General features: G+C 27.7%; 2 protein-coding genes across 3 annotated transcripts; one reads left to right on the forward strand and one right to left on the reverse strand.

The window, feature by feature from the left end:
* Positions 1-6717: 6717 nt before the first annotated feature.
* On the forward strand, positions 6718-15098 carry LOC122515131 (GATOR complex protein WDR59). 2 transcript variants are annotated; one of them, XM_043632343.1, is made up of 19 exons: positions 6721-7175; positions 7292-7341; positions 7428-7563; positions 7644-7857; positions 8730-8863; positions 8934-9083; positions 10008-10167; positions 10238-10317; positions 10389-10455; positions 10529-10737; positions 10808-11071; positions 11150-11300; positions 11368-11561; positions 11642-11778; positions 12623-12835; positions 12911-13037; positions 14280-14440; positions 14516-14769; positions 14872-15098. In XM_043632343.1, the coding sequence occupies exons 1-19, from the start codon at positions 7122-7124 to the stop codon at positions 15009-15011; spliced, it is 2895 nt and encodes a 964-aa protein (XP_043488278.1). In that variant the 5' UTR covers positions 6721-7121; the 3' UTR covers positions 15012-15098. The 2 variants fall into 2 exon arrangements, with proteins under 2 accessions (XP_043488279.1, XP_043488278.1); XM_043632344.1 differs by lacking the exons at positions 14516-14769; positions 14872-15098 and adding an exon at positions 13689-13730 and having other exon boundaries at positions 6718-7175; positions 14280-14347.
* Positions 15099-17013: 1915 nt separating this feature from the next.
* On the reverse strand, positions 17014-20869 carry LOC122515132 (adenosylhomocysteinase). Its single transcript, XM_043632346.1, has 6 exons — positions 20722-20869; positions 19435-19625; positions 18747-19088; positions 17978-18193; positions 17657-17883; positions 17014-17361 (listed from the first exon to the last, which is right to left on the reverse strand). Exons 1-6 carry the CDS (start codon positions 20747-20749, stop codon positions 17064-17066), a joined length of 1302 nt encoding a protein of 433 aa, XP_043488281.1. The 5' UTR covers positions 20750-20869; the 3' UTR covers positions 17014-17063.
* Positions 20870-21207: the final 338 nt, after the last annotated feature.

Below are 21207 nucleotides of genomic sequence, written 5' to 3' on the forward strand. Positions count from 1 at the left end.
TAAGAATACAATAGCGCGTCGATCATGTAAAAATATTAATGTGCACCGCTCCTGTAGATGATTTCCTGAACGTCCTCTAAAAAAAGGCGCTTGGCGGTGATCTCCACTTCGGTAGTTTTGATTAACCGAAATAAAAAAAAATAGTGGATTCTTTTAAAGGATAGATTAATGCAGGTATTAACGGGAGGAATATTAAATATTTTGATTTTTGACAAAATGGGGTCAATCTGAAAAAAATGTTTCGTTTTTGACTGAAATTTTCGCTCTAAATTGTAAAAAAAAAAATAGTAATAATTTTTTTAAATCTTATTCCTCCCCCGTCAATACCTGAGGAATATATCTAAGAATATTGTGTAAAAATATAAGACAAATCGGTTGAGTTATTTCTGAGAAATCGAGATCACCGACTTTGAAAATACCGTTTTGAGAAAAACGCGTTTAAAGTTTCAAAGAGACGTTTACACATAGTTAAAAATTTTTATTTGCAGCTTACACGAAGTGAAGAATATTTGCCGGATCAATTTGGAATTTTCAGAGAATATACTTAAATATATATGTACATTCCGAAAATGCAAAAAAAAAAATCGATTTTTTGAAAATTCTAACTGCGTATGACCCCTTAAAATCCCACTCCTCTTTCATTCCCTTTCTCCTATAACATATGAGAATACTTTTATATTTACTTATTCTTATTCTTGTGTTTATTGGGAAATCTTCTTAACGTATTTCTTAATAAGACTTTTACTTACCATAAATATACAATTCTTCTGTACTCTCTTACGGTTATCTCTGTCTTCATTGTACAACCAAACTTTAATCAACCAAATTTTGTGCTAAACGAGAATTTCGCGTTTTTAGCGTAACAATTGTAACATCAGTTTGATAGCATAACATCGATAAAAAAAAAAAGAAGAAGAAATTACGACAAAGTTTTAAGTCAAACGGAATATAATGTCTTTTAAGAAGCTTGAAAAGAATTTAAAGTGAGTATGAAAAATAATGATTTTTAACATTAGTATATTAAATAGCTAAGGCCTGAAAATCTAATTAAAACACATTTTATTTTTGTATTAACTGATGAATTAAATAGACAATGCCTAGGAATACAAACATTAAAAGAGGAGGATACAACACATGATGAAGGATTAACGGAAATTCTCGAAACAAATTATCAGGATATATCTAAGAACATTGACTTATTAATTAACAAGGCGGACAAATTAAATCGAAAAATGACTATATTAGAGTTTGAAAAAACGATACCAATCAATAGAGATGATGCTTATTTTGGAAGTGTAACTGGACCAGACGATGAACCTATAGATATTAGATTAAGAATAATAAATGAAAAAAATAAACCTGTATCTCGTATTGGTACTCGAGTCAACATTATTAATAGTTTAAAAATACATTTAAGTCTTATAAGTTACTTCAATGGATCCAACAGATGTGTAGAAGGATTTATTAATGACATTCAATTTGTATTAAATCTTCTTTCTGCGAATGAAAGAAGTTTATTTATCAAATTAGTTTATACATATAAAATTACGGGAGACGCAAAAACTTTACTAGACGAATTTCTAACCTCTTCGATAGAAGATTTTTTTCAACTACTTCGTTCGTGTTACAGAGATACAAACACATTTTTGGGTTATAAAATGATTAGGAAAAGATGTATTCAAGAAGTAGATTCAGTGTTAACGTATAACAAAAAATTTCTGCGTGCTGAACTAAATGTTATAAATGCTATATTGAACAATACGAATTTAACTTTGTCGCAAAAGGAAGCTTATGTGTCAATTGAAACGAGAAATAGTTTGCAGGAATACATTGCTGGCTTAAATTACGATTTGAGAATTTTAATTCAAATTTATGGTCCGAGGTGTTTACACGAGGCACAGAAAATAGCATTAGATTTAGAAGCAAAACAACAAAATGTGTTATAAATCATGACTCATAAGGTGAACAGCATAAGTAATATTATTCAATACACGCTTTCGTTATCAAACAAATGTTAAAGTAATAATAATAGAAATAGAAATGATAAACCAATACTGTGCTGTTGAAATAAAAACGTGTTTTCCTAATTTTTTTCGAATATTTTTTATTACCTATATTATAATATTATTTTAATATTAATTATAATATTATTTATAATATTGTATTATATTACCTATAGTATTAATACCTATATTATTGAAAGTAACAATGTGTAAAATATTATATAACAATCACTATTACTATAAGATAAGAGTCAGATTGAAGGTAAACAAAAGACCAGTCACCAGTATCACTATGACTTTGTTATGTAATCACTATTTTAAAATAGGATTGTAATTGTACAAGTTCCTTTTGACGAACAACTTATCAAATCAATTATCTTAAATAGCGAATAATTATATTTTAAAAACTATTTACCAGCGCTGTGAACAACAGTTATCAGTAGTAATAATAATAATAATAATGATGATGATAAATCATATCATAAATGTTATTTTACATGGAATATTATATCGAATATGATAAATAATTAAATACAATAAATAATTCAAAATAAAAATAAAAATTTAAGTCTGAATAAATTTTAAACATGTTGATTTTATTTAGAATAAAATAAGTGAATAAAACTCTATGTTTAAAATAATTTCGTTTTCCGCAACTTTATGATTCGGATGATCTCTAGTTACTGTTTTGTTTTTTCGGTTGGTAACGCTTTACTTTCTCGTTTCAAGTACATATTACTCTAATCGTATTTATTCGCACGCAAAATTGATATTGTTCATAATATAATCATTTTAATTATGTCGTGTTAAGACAAGTTAGATAAAATGCACATGGACTATTTTAAAACATTGAGCGTCGGCCCTGCGTTATTGTAGGATTCTTGGTTTACAATATATAAGAATGTTTTAAACATTGAAATATATTGTTTATTTGTTTTTCCCCTAATCTAAATTCTAACAATCCATAGATAATGTTCTGTGCAAAATCAAATCTACAATCACTTAGTAAAAATTAATTTGTAAATCTCAGTATCTGTTTTTTCGTAAGACAAGCAATGCGATCGACGGCGTTCAATATTTGAATGTGTCTTTAGAGGAATATTTAAGTCTGTGTTTTGCAATCGCAAATGAAGATCATATTGCTATATGTTTTTCGCCTATGCGGTATTACAAATATCATTTTTAAAAAGTTGTACGTGTAAGGAATATTTGAAGAAATATTATTAGTTTAGAGTAGGTATAGGATACTTTAATCTTAATTTACAGAAGATAGCCGAAAAATTTATAGCGTTATAAAAATCTGAGGGATAAGATCCTTTTAAGGCCTTACATACGTCCACAATTTTCCAAAAATCGATTTTTTTTTTAACAGATTGTTATTCTCTGTAGTTTTAGGCTTATTTCTATGAAAGTCGATTGCAAAAGTTCCCCATAGATCCAAAATTATGGTAGAAAATGTTACTGCCCGACGAAAGTTTGGTGCGCGCAGATAACTGTCCTTTGTTTGAGACACTTAAAACTTTAAACGTGTTTTTCTCGAAACTACTTTTTCCACAACGGTCGGCACGATAACTCATACAGTTTTTAATATTTTTTGATGCGACTATTTTTTAAATATTTGAAATCGTTTTCTCTATAGTTTATCAAGCCGGATTTTTGATATTTTGATTAAAAAATTGTATAAAAATAATTAAAGTGTAAAATTTATATGACGTAAAACGGATACTTTTTTTAAACTGTCGTAAATTGCTAAATTTTCCGAAATTCAAAATTCCGGCCTGACAACTGTAACTACAATATTATTTTACAAGAATATTTTAACATTTTGTACATCAATCAACATTTACTGGAGCAACTTTTTACATCTATGGACATTTTTTACATTTGTGCAGTAACTTTTTTTCTTAGTGTTGCGGATCACGTGATTTTTGATATAATAATTTTTGTAAAAATAAAGTGAAACAAAATTTTGTTTAAAGTTTAAATAGCAATAAACAATATGTACTATTTATTTCGATTAATTTCTATTATTATCCCTACTAAAAAATTTGGTTCTTTTAGCGCATTTTTGGCGCTGCTAGACGTATGTAAGGTCTTAAGGGGTTATACGCAGTTAGAATTTTCAAAAAATCGATTTTTTTTTTGGCATTTTCGAAATGTACATATATATTTAAGTATATTCTCTGAAATTTTCAAATTGATCCGCCAAATATTCTTCACTTCATGTAAGCTGCAAATAAAAATTTTTAACTATGTGTAAACGTCTCTTTGAAACTTTAAACGCGTTTTTCTCAAAACGGTATTTTCAAAGTCGGTGATCTCGATTTCTCAGAAATAACTCAGCCGATTTGTCTTATATTTTTACACAATATTCTTAGATATATTCCTCAGGTATTGACGGGGGAGGAATAAGATTTAAAAAAATTATTACTATTTTTTTTTTTACAATTTAGAGCGAAAATTTCAGTCAAAAACAAAACATATTTTTCAGATTGACGCCATTTTGTCAAAAATCAAAATATTTAATATTCCTTCTGCTTAATACCTGCATTAATCTATCCTTTAAAAGAATCCACCATATTTTTTAATTTCAATAATCCAAACCGCCAAAATGGAGATCACCGCCAAACGTCTTTTTTTAGAGGACGTTCAGGAAATCATCTACAGGAGCGGTGCACATTAATATTTTTACATGATCGACGCGCTATTGTATTCTTAAAAGTAGACTCTATTTGAATTACCATCACTTATAATTGTTAAATTAAAACTTTTTCTATAAAAAATTCATAAAAAGACGTCTTTTTTGAGCCACGCAACTGCGTATAACCGCTTAAGAGGAAGGATCTAGTATTTGTTTCTAAGCAAATAACACGTGGTGGTTTAGAATGGGAGTTTCTGAAAACGTTTGGACGTACTCCCACTCTAAGGCGTCACTTATGTTTAGAAGAAAGATGGTTGATGACCAATGGTGGATCGGAATAGGGCTAAGACCGCCCTGCGTCTCCTTTCCCCTTCCATCGGAGGTATGACCGAGGCATTGCATATAAGAACAGAGAAAAAGGAAAAGAGTTGTGGTATTAACCCGTCAGCACTCCCTGTTGGTTCTTCTGTCACTTCTTACTCCCTCCACTTTATTATTTGACATCGGTTCATTTGTAATGCCACAACAATATATAAAAAATTTCAAATTGCATTGCGATGAAGTTTGTATTTTTGTATTTTCTTTTGTTTATTGTTCAAATATAAGATCCATATTTGTACTACGTCGTTTCAACTATTATTCACCCCGACCTTTAATCGAACAGCCGACGTTGTGAGCTTTTCCTAGGAATTGCCCACAATGCCAGACGTTTTTAGGTAATGTAGGAAACAGAAGAATTGTTACGGACTTTTCCTATGCATTATACACAATACTTAGGTATTCTATAGAATACCAAATGCTATTTAGGCAATGGCTAACGAGTAGAAGGTTAATTACTTGTTTTTTCATTCTACTTTTGAAACTATTACTTAAATTTTAAATGTCTTTTAATTCGTTTAATTTAACTTTTTCTTTAAGTGATCTTGTTATATATATAATCTAGAAGGCTTAATATCGAAAACATTACAAACTTGCCAACTAACGCAAACTTATTAACCAATCACATTTACTAGCTAAAACAGAAATACCGGATCACAAAAAATTATTAATAACAATGAATGATTGTGCTTTCTTCCTGATCTTCTTTATAGACCTATTCTTACTCCCACCTCTTAGACCAGTTACTTCGTTGCATCGAATCAGTTTGCAGGATGTAAAATTTAAAACTTCGATCATTTATTTCTACTTCTTTCCATTTTATTTCTACCATTTGGTTTTTCCAAACAATAATATCAGATTCATAATCAGCGATTCCCAAAACCCTTATGATCATTAATATATTAATTAATTATTTATTATATATATATGTCAACGAGGGATAGGAAAATAGCAAGATTCAGATGCGGGAATGAATGCAAAAGCAGAGAGTTTTGGAAAGGGGAGGAGGAGAAGAGGTGTAGATTGTGCAATGAAGGAGAGGAAGATTACATACACATACTGGGAACATATGAAGTAACGAGGAGTGAGGTTGGAATAGAAGAGATACTAAGTCAGGATGCGAAGGAGGCAGAAATATTAAAACGAGTGATAGGAAAGAGAAGGGAAGCGGAGAGGGTTTGAGAGAAGAGTGTTAAGATAATTTTTGTTTGTTTTTATATTAAGTCAGTTATTAAGTTGAATTTGTTAGTATTAAGTTGTTATGTTGGTAATATAGTTTATTTAGGATGTTATATATAATATGTTTATGATTAAATGGCAAAGTATTGTAAGATATTGTAGAAGGGAGATTGTAAGGGAAGCCCTCCAAACCCGAAAGGGGCGGAGTAAGGAATAAATAAATAAATAAATAAATATAAATATATATATATATATATTATATGTATTTATTACTTTATTTAATTATTTAATATAAATTAATTAATTATAATTAATTCCTGCATTTTCGGAATTAGGCAGTATGCGCCGGTTTGATAAAGGTCAAATTATTGAATTAAGAGATGGGAACTAGTGGAAACGTGATTTATTTGAACGTACTACAAATTACTATACGTGTATGATTACGAATGAAAAAGCAGTGAGTCTAGTTTAGTATAGAGAGCATAAGCCAATCAAATACTACCTTGTAAAACAGTCTTGAATATGATGACAATGGTGGGGACACCTACCGGCTCGTGATAAACGAGTTGTTTATGTCTCCTCAAGGAGTTAGAAATAAACGAATTTTACTTGTTTGCATTTCTAAATTGTATCTTTATATATGTATTCACCGTAATTCTCTTTAAGTGTATTTATACTTACATTAAAATCTTACGCAATAAACAAAAAATGAATTAAAATTCATATTCTCTTTTATGGAGACTTGGTCTTCGCCGACTTAAAATAATTATTTTAATGATTTGAATATATAACTATACATGTATATATATAAGATCAGTGGAAAATAAGATTTCTTGCTGCATGTACGTACGATCTGACGTATTTGTAATTTTTCTAACCTTATTACAGAATGTTGACAAGTATTTGTATTCATTTATAAAATGTCAAAACGTTGGAGCAATGATTATGTGGTTACGGAACACCGTGACTTACAGGTATGTAAAACGTTACACAACTTATTTTTAATATATATATATATATATATATATATATATACAATAAAATAATAATGAAAGACACAGTAAGTTCCTATATTTATTATTGATTTCAGGCTAATACTATGGCCATAGATGCAACTGGCAATTATGTTTTACTAGCTGGGTATAATACATTTGTTAATTTATTAATTTATTAATTTATTAATTTATTAATATGAATTTATTTACAAATTTCTATATATCCCGTAGTCGTAGATACTTTGCCATAAAACAATTAGATGAATGCAAAGAGACATTAAAAAAATTTCAACGACAAAGCAAATATGAAGTAGGTTCTGCAGAATGGAATCCCACATCGCTAAATTGCCACTTATGTGCAATATCAGTAAGAAGTAATATTTGATAAGTTTATCATTACTCAATTAATTACATTTATTTTCATAAAATAATATCTGTTTCTTTTAGAGTAATACCCGTATAGAAATATTAAACCTTTCAACAAATGGTGGATATGAATTGCAAACTATTTATAGTCTTAAAGCACACACCCGTGTAGTTAATGACATAAATTGGCATCCTAAGGAACCTGACATTATAGCTTCTTGTAGTATTGATACTTTTATACATATTTGGGATATAAGAGATCAACGCAGACCTTGTTTATCTTTATCAGCAGTTGGTAAGCAAAGAAAAATAAATAATATAATAGAACACTGTATATATATATATACACACTTACTTCATATATATATGCTATATAGTATATATATATGAAGTAAATTATTGCGTTAAATAAATACTGTCTCTGTATAATGCAATTAAAAAATAGCTATAAAAAAACTCATTTGTGATATAAAAACATATTTGGTTTTAAATTCACTCGAAAATCGCAATTTTTTAAAATGCATATTATAGGACAACTATGCAGGATGGTAAAAAAAGGATCCGATATTTTAAGAGTTTATAATACTTATTAAGAAAAGTAAAAAATGTGTAATTAACATGAGTCCTAAAAACAATCCTTTCAATGTATATTAACTTTTATTATTTATAAGCATTCTATATCATAAGCGAGTCTTTTGACAATATATTGAATATATATAGTAGAAAGTTGAAGGAATATTTAAAAGCATATGTCAATCTATGATCCATAGATATTAGAATTGCACTAAAAATGAAAGGAAGACATATAGAATATCTATAATATGCACATATTATATTTGCATCTACAAAGAAATCTTTATTGATAATAGTAGTAGTTTCTGCTTATAAATTTATCTTGACAATATTGAACTAATGCATTTCTAAACAAATTGCTTTATGTACAGTCAATATATCACCAAAAGACTCGCTAACATTATCAAACGCTTATAAATGATAAAAGTTTATCTGCGTCAAATGGGTTGATTTTAGAACCCATGTTAATTCGACATGTTTTACTCCTCCCGATAATTACTATAAGCTTTTAAAATACTGGACCCTTATTTTATCATCTTATATGCTTTCAGAATAAAATATGACTTTTATAGTTAATTAACATTTTGAACATAGCTGGATCTTCACAAGTACGTTGGAATGGCTTATCATCTCATACATTGGCTACTACTCATGATGGAGATATTAAAATATGGGATCAACGTAAAGGAAACAGTCCTGTTCAATACATAGCAGCTCATTTAACAAAGGTTCTTATACTTAGTTTTTCTACTTTATATATTTTTTCTCTGCAATTTATAAAATCTTATATTATTTTAGATACATGGTTTAGATTGGTGTCCATTTAATCAAACTCAATTGGCAACATCTAGTCAAGATTGTACGGTTAAAATTTTTGATATTGGCAATCCAAAAAAGGCAGAAAATATTTTAACAACAAATTCTCCTGTATGGAGAGCCCGATATACAGTAAGTAAGCTTGAATATATAATTTTAAGTTTATGTATTGCTTAAGCATGATAATATCTCAATTTATTCTTTGATAACAAATTTATATTGTTTAACCAGTTGGCTATGGCGACCTTTTTAAAAAGTATATACCTAAATTATGTCGCCAAAATAAAGCGATGACGAGTCACACACAGAGTATGTGCAGCTGTTATAATATTGAATTAAGTTGTAATCAAAAATGAGTGTTTTAGTTGTTTTATAAAATTAATAATTTTTTTACTATTTTTTCTTATTTACTTAATTTAAATATAAATTTTGCGTACAAAATAAAAAAAATAACTAGTTAGAATCTGCTAAAAATAATTAGTTTGAATCTGCTGTTGTTGAATAATATTCAGTAAAACAAAATACAATACATAATGGCAACTCGTAAATCGAACATCAATATCTTGATTTTTTTCGAATATTATTTTTATAGCAATGTAAATATCTTTGTGCTTGGTGCTGGAAAATGTGGAACGTTATGTTTAATTGGCCAGGTTTGTTTTACTTTGCTTACACTATATACAATATTTTCATAACAATTATTTATATTCTTTTTAATTTTATTTCGTTTTAATTTCCAAATATTTGAAACATCTTCAAATTAACGAATATATTTTAGTTTTCATTAAAATTGTAATTGAAAAAGCAAATGATAACTACTTTTTCTGTATGACGTGTATACTCGTCATAACACAAAATATTTTCATTTCTTCATAACGAGTATACTCATCAGTCATATAGTTAACTGGTCAAATGAGAAAATTAAATGTGTAAAGTATCTTATTTAAGAATATAAAAAAGTTATGTGATTATAAACATATTTTATAATAATATACGTCAAATATATAATAAAATTTGATTAACTACATTTCATACATTAAAATCTTGATTTTTTAGCCTTTTGGAGAAGGATTAGTAACGATTGTAGTGCCACAATTAAGACGGGGAGAGAATAGCCTCTTATTATGGAATACATCGAATCTTAGTGCTCCCATATATACTTTCGTAGGACATACTGATGTTGTTTTAGAGTTCCAATGGCGACATAAAAAATTAGGTATTATCTATATAATATTTTAAACAATATTAATAATTTAAAATATCTCTTTAAATTAATTTGTCCACAGAAAACACGGACTATGAATTAATTACGTGGTCGAAGGATCAATGTTTAAGGGTATTTAAAATTGATCCTTTTTTAAAAAAGGTAAGATAGTTATAGAATACTATGTTAATTGAATATTCATAAATAAGAAATTTATTAGGATAATGTTTTAGTTATGTGGACATGATATTGACGATAACGCATCAGTTTTTTCGCAATATGGAAAAGATAATGCATTAAGTATGTATGAATTAATTATATGTTTATTCAATTCTGTTAAGACATAAAAAAATTGGTTTATACGATTTTCCAGGTTCTTTGCAATCTGTTCAACAACTTCAAATAAATGATGCACAAAATAACCAGGAGACTAATTATATAGAAACAAAAGTTGATGATTCTGCATCAAGTACAGAATTAAGTACATTTTCTGAAAATACAAAAGATATATCATCACCTACTCAACCAAAAACATTACAACAAGAATTTTCTTTAATAAATATGAATATACCAAATATAGAGGTAATATAATTTCAAATAAACATAATAAAATTTATTATATTGTTTATATAAATATTAAATAACTATTTAGGTAAATGCTATGGATGCAAGTGAACGAAGTTGTACTGTTACAGCGTGTAACACTAATTATAATGTAGTACTTAAAGTAAATTTCCCTAGAAATTATCCATACAATGCACAACCTACATTCCAATTTTGCCCTGGAACAAGCATTGATAATGCGACAATGGCAAAATTATTAAAAGTTTTGAAACAAACTGCTCAACAACGTGTCAGAAAAAACCGATCCTGTTTAGAACCATGTCTTAGACAATTGATTACAACATTAGAACAAGTAAATAAATAATGGTACCATTTTGTATTTTAATATTTTAATTAGATAGATTATTTTATATTTTTTATGTTATTATAGATATGCAAAAAAGATGAAAATGAGACCACTCATCTAGATTATTATATACAGGATAATGCAAACTTTTTGAATTCTTCTAATATGTGTTCTAGTTATCAAGATGCATATATACCATTTCCTCGAACGTCTGGTGCTAAATTTTGTTGTGTAGGTTTGTAGACATATTGTAAACATTCCAAAATTGTCTAATATCATCTATAATACTAATATGTTTCCAGGTATACTTGTATGTTTTGGTCGATCTTCATATCCAAGGAGGTCTTCGGTAAAACCTGAAAGTATAACACCTAGAGCATTATCTGCTTTAGGAAGCGGAATCAATAATGGAGAACATTTTATGAATATGTATCCAAATACTTATGTAGCATCCAATGATGGTATATCGATCAGTTCTTTTTATTTTCAAGACCGTGTAAGTTAATATTATTTGCAACATTTTTTAAATATTATCTTTAAATTAAAATAATAATAATAAAATTTTTGTATTAATAGAAAAACATAAGACGTAATTTACATGGTACAAATAGGATACAAGATAGACCATGTTGTAAAAATTATCGTTCATTAGTTACAATTTATGAAGCTTCGTCTCTATTTTTTGTTAGTAAAGAATTAGCAGAAAAATATATGTGAGTATAACAAAAAATTTCATATATTATTATTAATATAGTATTACTGTAATATATAATAATTATTATATCATAATTGAGCATTAACTTCAATTTTAGAATTTTTTATAATTTTACTATTAAAGCACTTGATTAGTACAATAATCCCTTCATTTATGCTGTCTCCATTTAGGCAAATTCATCTTAACGTGCTTAAACTACCAAAGCTCAGATTTCATTATAATGCGTTATATGAAAACATAAATTTGACAATTCTCCGATGTAATTTATTTCGTAATTTTGTAAACGTATCTACAATTGTGTAACGAACATTTGCAGTGTGATAAAAAATTTATGATTAAAAAGTAATGGCACCCACAAGAATTACCATTAATAAAATTATTAAGAAAAGGGCAAAAACCTAGATAAGTTTAGAAGTCAAATTAAAAATTATCCAGATATTAGAAAAAGGTAACAAAATTAATAATTTTATTTGGTTATATAATTTAAATGAATTCACAATCCGTACTATTAAAAAAAATGTTGACACTTTTTATAGTTCTATTTATTTTCTTTTTTCTATTCCGCATAAATGGAGGGATATTTAACTTTTTATATTGGAAATAAATTTCCTCAATAATAATTTAGACTTAACATGATTAAATGAAAACAAATGTTATATCCATTTAATAATAAATAATATGACAATATATATATTACTTTATCAATTTTTGTTGCTTTTTGTTTTGTGCAGTTAATCAATCAGATAAATGAGTGACTTAATCATTATAATCTTCTTTTATATATTTATTATTATATATATATATACCACAATGATTTTGTCCAAATTTATTCTTTGTTGTAGTATTAATATAACAGATATTCCAGCTATGTGTCAGTATAATGCAAATGTTGCTGCTACATTGGAAAGAGCTGATTTGGTACAAGCTTGGTGTTTAGCTGCACTTGTTATATCACAATCTTCTTCCAATGTAGGACAAAACTTATTTCAAACGTCAGAAAATGATCTTGCTCCGTGGACTTTACACCCGTTTGGAAAAAATTTAATTCACTCTTTGTAAGTGTTTTATTCTAACAAAAAATATATTTGTAATATAACAGAAAGTATATTCTACTTATATTTGCTTTTCAGAATTCAGCATTATGCTAATCAATCTGACATACAAATGGCTGGTATGTTGAGTTGTGCATTTAGCTATCGATCTGAAAATGTAGATGCTACACAAACACGAATAGTTAGCAAATCTGTTAATGTCAGCGTAAGTGTACTTTGTCTTTTAAAAAAAAATCACTTTTAATATTATTTAAAGATAGTATTCCAATTACCATGTATGTGTACAAATATTAAGACAGTTATAAATTTAATGAAAAAAATAATGGATATGATAGTAATAATTATTTTATCTGTCATTTTTTTTCTGACAATTATTTCAATAAAGTCATTATTGAAGAGAGAATTTCGAATAAAATCTGACACTTCTATGCTATTCTATAAATAAATTACTAAATTAAACAGGGTGTCCTGTAACTGATGATACTGATTCTACGTGAAAAACTAAGTCGAAAATGTAGAATAAAATATATTCATCTGAGATTTTGTTTTTGAGAAAAATAAGTTTGAAAATTTGTCAAGTACGTGTACATTTCATTTAGGTTCAAATCAACGAATTACGCTATTTTACTCTTGGATACCTCAGAGAACATTTTCGTACATCTTAATATTTTTACAAGCATTGTCAGTATGATAAACCATATCCAAAAACCATTCTAAGAACCATATGCAATTACAAAAGAGATATTTATTTTGTATATATTATTAATATATTACTAGCAGTTTGTATTTTAACATTTTATTCTTTTTTATTGGGATCTACATGCTAATAACTGATAAGATATTATCTTTGTTGTAGAGGCTCTCTGCAAACATTTCCGATAATGGTAGTTAAAGAGAGGTAAGGGGTATTCTTTTTAAATATTGTTTTTAAGTATGTATTTCTGATATATTGGTTCTTAGATTGTTTTGTCATAAAGGATCCTTACCTCTTATCAATAGTATTGAAGTGGAAGTGTCACAAAAAACTGATCTTTTTAAGTATTCACATGAAATTTTAAACTTAAATAAAAGTCAATATTTGGCATGCACATGTAGTAATTTCGTATATAATTTCCAAAATATATTCAATGTATTAAAGATGCAAACAGAGAGTTGTATTTTTAATAGAAAGTGATATATACAGGGTGGTAAAAATAAGGTATTTTATTTAGGAGAAAGGGGTTGATTTTAGGACCTATATTAATTAGACATTATTTTCACTCCTCTTGTTAAATATTATAAATCCTTAAAATATTGGACCCTTTTTTTTACAATGCTGTATAATTGACAATTATATTATTAACTTCTGATTACTTTTTATTATAATATATATTCTAACATAACATAATTTGGTGTAAAATATTTTAGTAAAACTTAAATAGTATATTAACAACAAAACACATTTTAGCCTGGTGGTTCCCCATACCATACAATTCATCTAGCGGATACAACACTAGACGGATGTAATTTTCCAAATTTAAAACAACATAGGTCCAATTCATGGTCTGAATCTTTAGACGATTTGAAAACTATACAAGATACATTTGGAGATTCTGTTAAAAATATTAAGTAAGTATAAAGAATTTAATTTTTTTTTAAATTGTCATAAAACTTAAATTAACGAACAAGTCATAATCCCAACAGAGTACTTGACGACAAATATACAGCACTTTATAATGGATATAAAAAAGCATACGCAGAAGTACTACATAGATGGCAATTGTTAGATGCAAGAGCACAAGTGCTCAAGCATGTAAGCATAATGCCAATTGACATACATAAAGGTGTTGAATTCCAAAGCGAATGTCAAATCTGTGGTAAAGTTTGCAGAGGTCCTCAATGCTTAAACTGTAAACGTTTAACATTTCAATGCGTAATTTGTCATATTTCAGTTAGAGGTTTGTGTATTATTGCTATAATAATAATAATAATAATAATAATAATAATACAAAAATTATATCATAAATTTCAACAATTTTATATTAATGTAATATTTCTAGGACCAAGCAACTTTTGCATTCTTTGTGGTCATGGTGGACACACTCAACACTTAGCAGCCTGGTTTGTTAATGAAACAGTTTGCCCAGCAGGCTGTGGATGTTGTTGTTTACAAGAAAGTTCTATACTACTAAAAATGTAAATAACGCAAATGTACATATTAGTAAAAAATATTACTTATCACAATGAAATAGTATTTTAAACATAAAGAGCAAGTTATTAGAAGAAATTGTCTGCATAGCTATTGATATTAACACTTAGCTAACCGATCGAGGAGATCTCCCATGTTTACGTTAGCAATGCAAAAAATGCGCGATGGAAGATAAAGTACGCGGTGGCGCGCGCTGTTAGCTAAATGTTAATATTGTTTATTGTTAACCTTATTTTTTTAATTATATACAGTAGGGCTTATAACATGGATTAAAAATTGTGCCACTGCCCTCGTATAACGCGATTAAAAAGTTGTTAAGAAAATTCTCATATAAAAATATGTGCGTTAGAGCCCGGGGTAGAGAGCCCCGGTAGCCCACCACACTCTGTGATCTCAACAGGGAGCTGCCTGGGTCTACCTTAGGGATGTGTCCCTGTTCTGCCAAGCCATGATTTTCTCTCATTCCCATCTCATCAAGAGAGGTCTTTCCTTTTTACTACTTTTTACTACTTTTTCTTAATTTTCTTTCTCCCACCTTTCTACATGGGACGAGATGGGTCATCCGCAGGTAGACTGGGATGCCCGATAAAAACTGCAAGTGCAGAACCTGGATGGATAAGGGTTCCCACCCAAAAGGCTAGAAGCAAAGTCCGTTGTATGGAGGATAATGGATGCTGTGATTACCTCCTCCTGATCCGAGGAACCGCGTTCAGAAACGGTTTAGTCTCTGAAGTGTGACAAGAAAAACCTATGGAACATACACTTAAAAGTACTATGTTGCAAAAGCACGAGAGTTGCAAGAAGGAGGAGCAAAGGGAAGAATAGATGAAGGCATCCAATAAGATAAAGAAGAGAGAAAAGCAAGCTGCAGCTTCAGCCAAGACTCGAAAAACATCAAGCCTAATCGAGGGTGATGCAAGTGTCTCTGGTAGAACGTATATCTCGCGTTATAGATGGTCCTCCTACTGTACTAACAAATTTAATTGATCATTAATATTTGATGTTTTTTCAGCTATTATTATTATTTTTTATATTTTACTCCTCATTAACAAGATTTTCCTGACTTTCTTTGACAAAAGAAGAATTAAGAAATAACTTCTCCAATTCTTGTAATTCAACTGAAAATAAAAATTTGATAAATGTATATATTCAATATTAATATTGTATAATGCATTTTATTTTAAAAACAACAAAATTATACTTTCAGTGCGAATCGCTTTTTCACGTGCAAGTTGGGCTTCTCTAATAGGTTTTATTCTTTCTTCTTCTTCACGCAGTGCACTTTCCAAAGCGTGATATTTTTTATGTTTATTAAATCCATAAACAATTCCAACAATTAAAAACGTCCATCTAGCAAACTAAACTTATATAAGATTTGAATGAACAAAATTTTGTACCTTACCTTTATTAGCGGATTAATTTTATATGGAAGATAAACAAATTTTTTGTTAACCATGATTAATTAACAAAATAAATGACATAATTAATGTATTAATGAAATAACTATTTTGTTCTCTATATGTTGTGAATTAAGTTACAAATTATCCGTCTATTTTTTTGTTTAGACTTTTGATGTACATATACAGGATGTTAAAAAAAAAACCATATATATGATATATAGGATACATGCCTACTGCGCCAAACAAAAGTATTTGCATAGAACAAATTTTCTTATAAAATTTTTTATAAATTTAAAAACAATACGATTCTTTACTTAACTTGTTTGCGGAATATATATTTCAAGTTTAAAGTTTAAAAATACTATTGTAAGTCATATAAATGAAATCGATGTAAAATAAAAAAAAATAATGAAAAACTCGATAGATTAAAATATATGTACTTTAATTTATATATTTTACGAACAAATGAAGTAATGTACTTTTACAGTACTTTTTACAAATTTACAGAAGATGTTGCAGAATAATTTAATCTATGTCAATACTTTTCTTCAGTACTGTACACGTATATAAGAAAAATTAATAATATGTTAATATTTGATTTGATCGTTTTTATTCAAGTACATAAAGAATGTTTACAAAAAGGCTAGTATCTATAATGATCGGCCTTATAAGGACCCTCTATGGGAACATCAAGATATTTAGATTGTTCTGCTGTTAATTTTGTTAATTTTACGCCAAGGTGATTAAGATGTAGTGCTGCAACTTCTTCATCTAATTTCTTTGGTAGTACATGGACGCCTATATTATAGAGTTCAGATTTACTCCATAACTCAATCTGTGCTAATACTTGATTTGTAAATGAATTACTCATGACAAAACTAGAATGTCCTGTCGCACATCCCAAATTAACTAAACGGCCCTCTGCTAGTAAAATGATGTGTCTAAAATTTTAATATTTTTAAAATAGTTTAGTATATTATTAAATATTATATTTCAAGACTATTTGAACTAAAAACCACATATTGTTTCTATCCTTATTGTATCTTCATTGTTCGTGCGTATAATGGAAAATACTAGAATATGTGGTTTTATGCAGAGCTGGGTAATATTTAAATAATTTCTATTTTAAATAATAGATTCCTCACAATTGAAATAAAATATTTTACCCAGCTCTGACTTTATGTATGTAAGAAATTCAATAGCCCTATTGTATTTAATATTCAACTGATCATTTACCTATCGTTTTTCAAAGTATATCTATCCACTTGAGGCTTGATATTAACTTTTTTTACTGCATTCTTTTCTAACCACGCAACATCTATTTCGCAATCGAAGTGTCCAATATTACAAACAATAGCATCATTTGGCATATTTAAAAAGTGTTCGCCTAAAATAATGTCTTTACATCCTGTTGTTGTAACATAAATCTGACCAATAGTAGATGCTTCTTCCATTGTAGTTACCTAATAAAAATAATGCAATTATTTATAACACAATTTTAGAACTTAAAAAATGGAATATTGTAGATTTTAATTAATTAATATCTTTGACATTTACTTGATACCCTTCCATAGCTGCTTGTAATGCATTTATAGGATCTATTTCTGTAATAATAACACGACCACCTAATGCTCTAAGACTTTGTGCGCATCCTTTACCAACATCTCCATATCCTGCTACCACACATACTTTTCCAGCGATCATGATATCAGTTGCTCTTTTGATACCATCGATCAAAGATTCTCTACAGCCATATAAATTATCAAATTTGCTCTAAAACAAACGACAATATATTCTCATATGTTATTTCTGAAATTTCTAATAGTTATATAAATTAACTTATCGTGTACACATCATGAGAATTCTCGTACATAATAAACCAAGCGTTGAAGCTGGGTTACTAGATTTTTTGTTTCGATGCTTTCTTATGTAGACATAGTACCAATGACTCGATGAATTCAAATTAGTTTAATTAAAAGAACCAATGAATTCTTATAGTAATATTTATAAATTTATAAATGTGAATTTAAAAATTGCATATATGCATTATTAACAAAGTTATTTTGTAAAGTTACAAAATGTGTGAACTATGTAAGCGTATTGAGCATGTAGATTATCATATGCAATGAGTTAAAAAAAATAATTAAAAAGATAAGAAATACATAATAATATAATGTATTGTATAAGCATAGAAATTAATTTGGTGCATTTTAAAAACAAATTTAGTCCTTATTTATGGCACCAAATTAATTTTTACACTTATAATACATTATCGCAATGCTAGTACATATTTTAATTACAGCTTAATTATATATATAAAACAAACCTTTGTAACTGAATCATTAACATTGATTGCAGGCACTTTAAGAGTTCCTTCTTTCATCATACGATAAAGATTATGTACTCCGGTTGTAGTTTCTTCTGATATTCCTCGACAATCTTTTAAGTACTGTGGAAACTTAGTATGTACAAGATTTGTAAGATCACCACCATCGTCGAGGATTAGATTTAAAGGTTTATCATCTTCAAACACTAAGGTCTGTTCTATACACCATAAATACTCTTCCTCTGTTTCACCCTTCCATGCATAAACGGGTACTCCAGTTTTTGCAATAGCAGCAGCTGCATGATCTTGCGTACTAAAGATGTTACATGATGACCATTGTACCTTAATTGCGACAAAAGTTCTCTTTAAATATATCTACTAGAATATATATATATGTTAAATATTATAATATATTCTACAGATATAGATTTATTATAATATTATGATTCTAATAAAGGATCAAAGTTCAAGTCAATAAATATGATAAGAAGCCATACGTAATACATTCACAAAAAATATTTTTCTAGCTTATAATCAGATCTTGCAAAAGATTTGTTAAAAAACATTATTTTAAAGTAAAATATTGTTGATTGCAAAAATAAATATTTAAGAAATAAATTACAAATTGTATGTGTTCAAGGATTATAACTATTAATATTAATTACTATTATTATTATTTAAATTTCACCTTTGCTCCAAGTTCTACTAAAGTTTCAATAAGAACAGCAGTTTGTACAGTCATGTGAAGGCAACCCGCAATGCGAGCTCCCTTTAATACTTTAGATGGACCATATTTTCTTCTTATTGCCATAAGACCGGGCATTTCATTTTCAGCTAAGGTTATCTCTTTTCTACCCCAATCTGCCAAATCTATATCGGCTATAACAAAAAAATTAGAAAATCTTGAATAAAAATGTTAGCTTTGAAAAAAGGTATAAAGATCATGAACTCTAATTTGCATTTAAAAAGCAAAGATTTCCATTCCTTTTATACATTTCAAATTGTAAAAAATAAATTTGAATGTACCTTATTTATTATTTATAAATATCCTTTATTTATAATGTCATATGTTATAATATACATTATTAATAAACATACATTCGAAACTTTTTTAATTATATATTACATTTATAAAAAAAAAAAATATACATTGTTCATGGGAACAATTAATAGATTGAAGTTATAATTTTTAAAAATATAGATTATTACAAATTGATGATATAGTTTACAAATTTATTTATTTTTTTTTTATTTCGAGTTCATATATAATCAAATGTATTTTATTAACAGTTTTAAATATATACAATGAGTCATATATACAATATTCGTGTCACTGTTGGAAATTTAAAACAATAAATATTTTCCTTTTCTTTTTTTTTTTTTATTCATATAAATTTTATTACAAAAGAGTATTTTATTCTAATTGTAAGAGAAGTGAAATTGTACATAACTGATAAGAAAATTAGCATGACAAGATATATAATTGTAATTATATTTTTATTAAATCTTATGTAAGTGCAAATACTCTTGTGAAAACAATATCGTATCCTTTAAATAAAATTATATTTTTATAACAATAAAATGTTTCCCTGCAATAAAATTGACATCAATTTGACAGTTTTATGATCCTAAAATAGATTTTTGTGTGTAAAAATTTGGAAGCTTTGTATTACAATCAAATATCAATTATTTCAAATTTTGCAACGGAAACTAGTATGAATTCTCCTATTATTCACTGCATGTATTATATGTATTAAAAGAATATGACATAGACAATTAGATACTCATATATGATGAACAAAGAAATTTCATAAAATTGAATACATATACACTCTAATATATAATAAATTTATCTACAATATAGTGTAATTTAAATAACTTTTATATAATAACTACAAAATTATTGCTCCAAAATAAACGAGCACATGTTCACAAAGTTACTGCTATATTTTAGAATTTGTGTATCATTACTTACCGATTTTATATGCAGGCTTTGAAGACATTTTCTTTTTTAAATCTTACAGTTTTAATTTTCAATGTTTAATAATTATGAACAATTGATATAACGATCAATCTGTAAAATTAAAAAAATATAAAATATCAAAAATAACCTTAGTTCAACCCGGCACTACAACACACTATTGAATCGTTTCAGCTTCCCTTTCTTTATATCCATATATATATATAGAACATCAGTGGTTCTCAAAGTGTGTTCTGAGGCCACACACAGCTTCCTTACAGGCGTGAAATATTACAAAATTTTCGTAATTCTACTTTTATTTTCAATTCGTTATGATAAGCAATGACGGATCGAGTCAAGATAGGGCCCCAAGCTGTACAAATTTCGAGACCCTTAAACTCAAGTTAGAAATAAAAGTTTCAAGAAAATTTCCATTAAATTATTAACAAAAAAGAAAAGTATATATATAAACTTATTGCGGTAATCGCCGGTATTTAAGCC

The sequence above is a fragment of the Polistes fuscatus genome, unplaced genomic scaffold (genome assembly GCF_010416935.1).
Source record: "Polistes fuscatus isolate 324 unplaced genomic scaffold, CU_Pfus_HIC Scaffold17, whole genome shotgun sequence".
NCBI classification, from domain to species: Eukaryota; Metazoa; Arthropoda; class Insecta; order Hymenoptera; family Vespidae; genus Polistes; species Polistes fuscatus.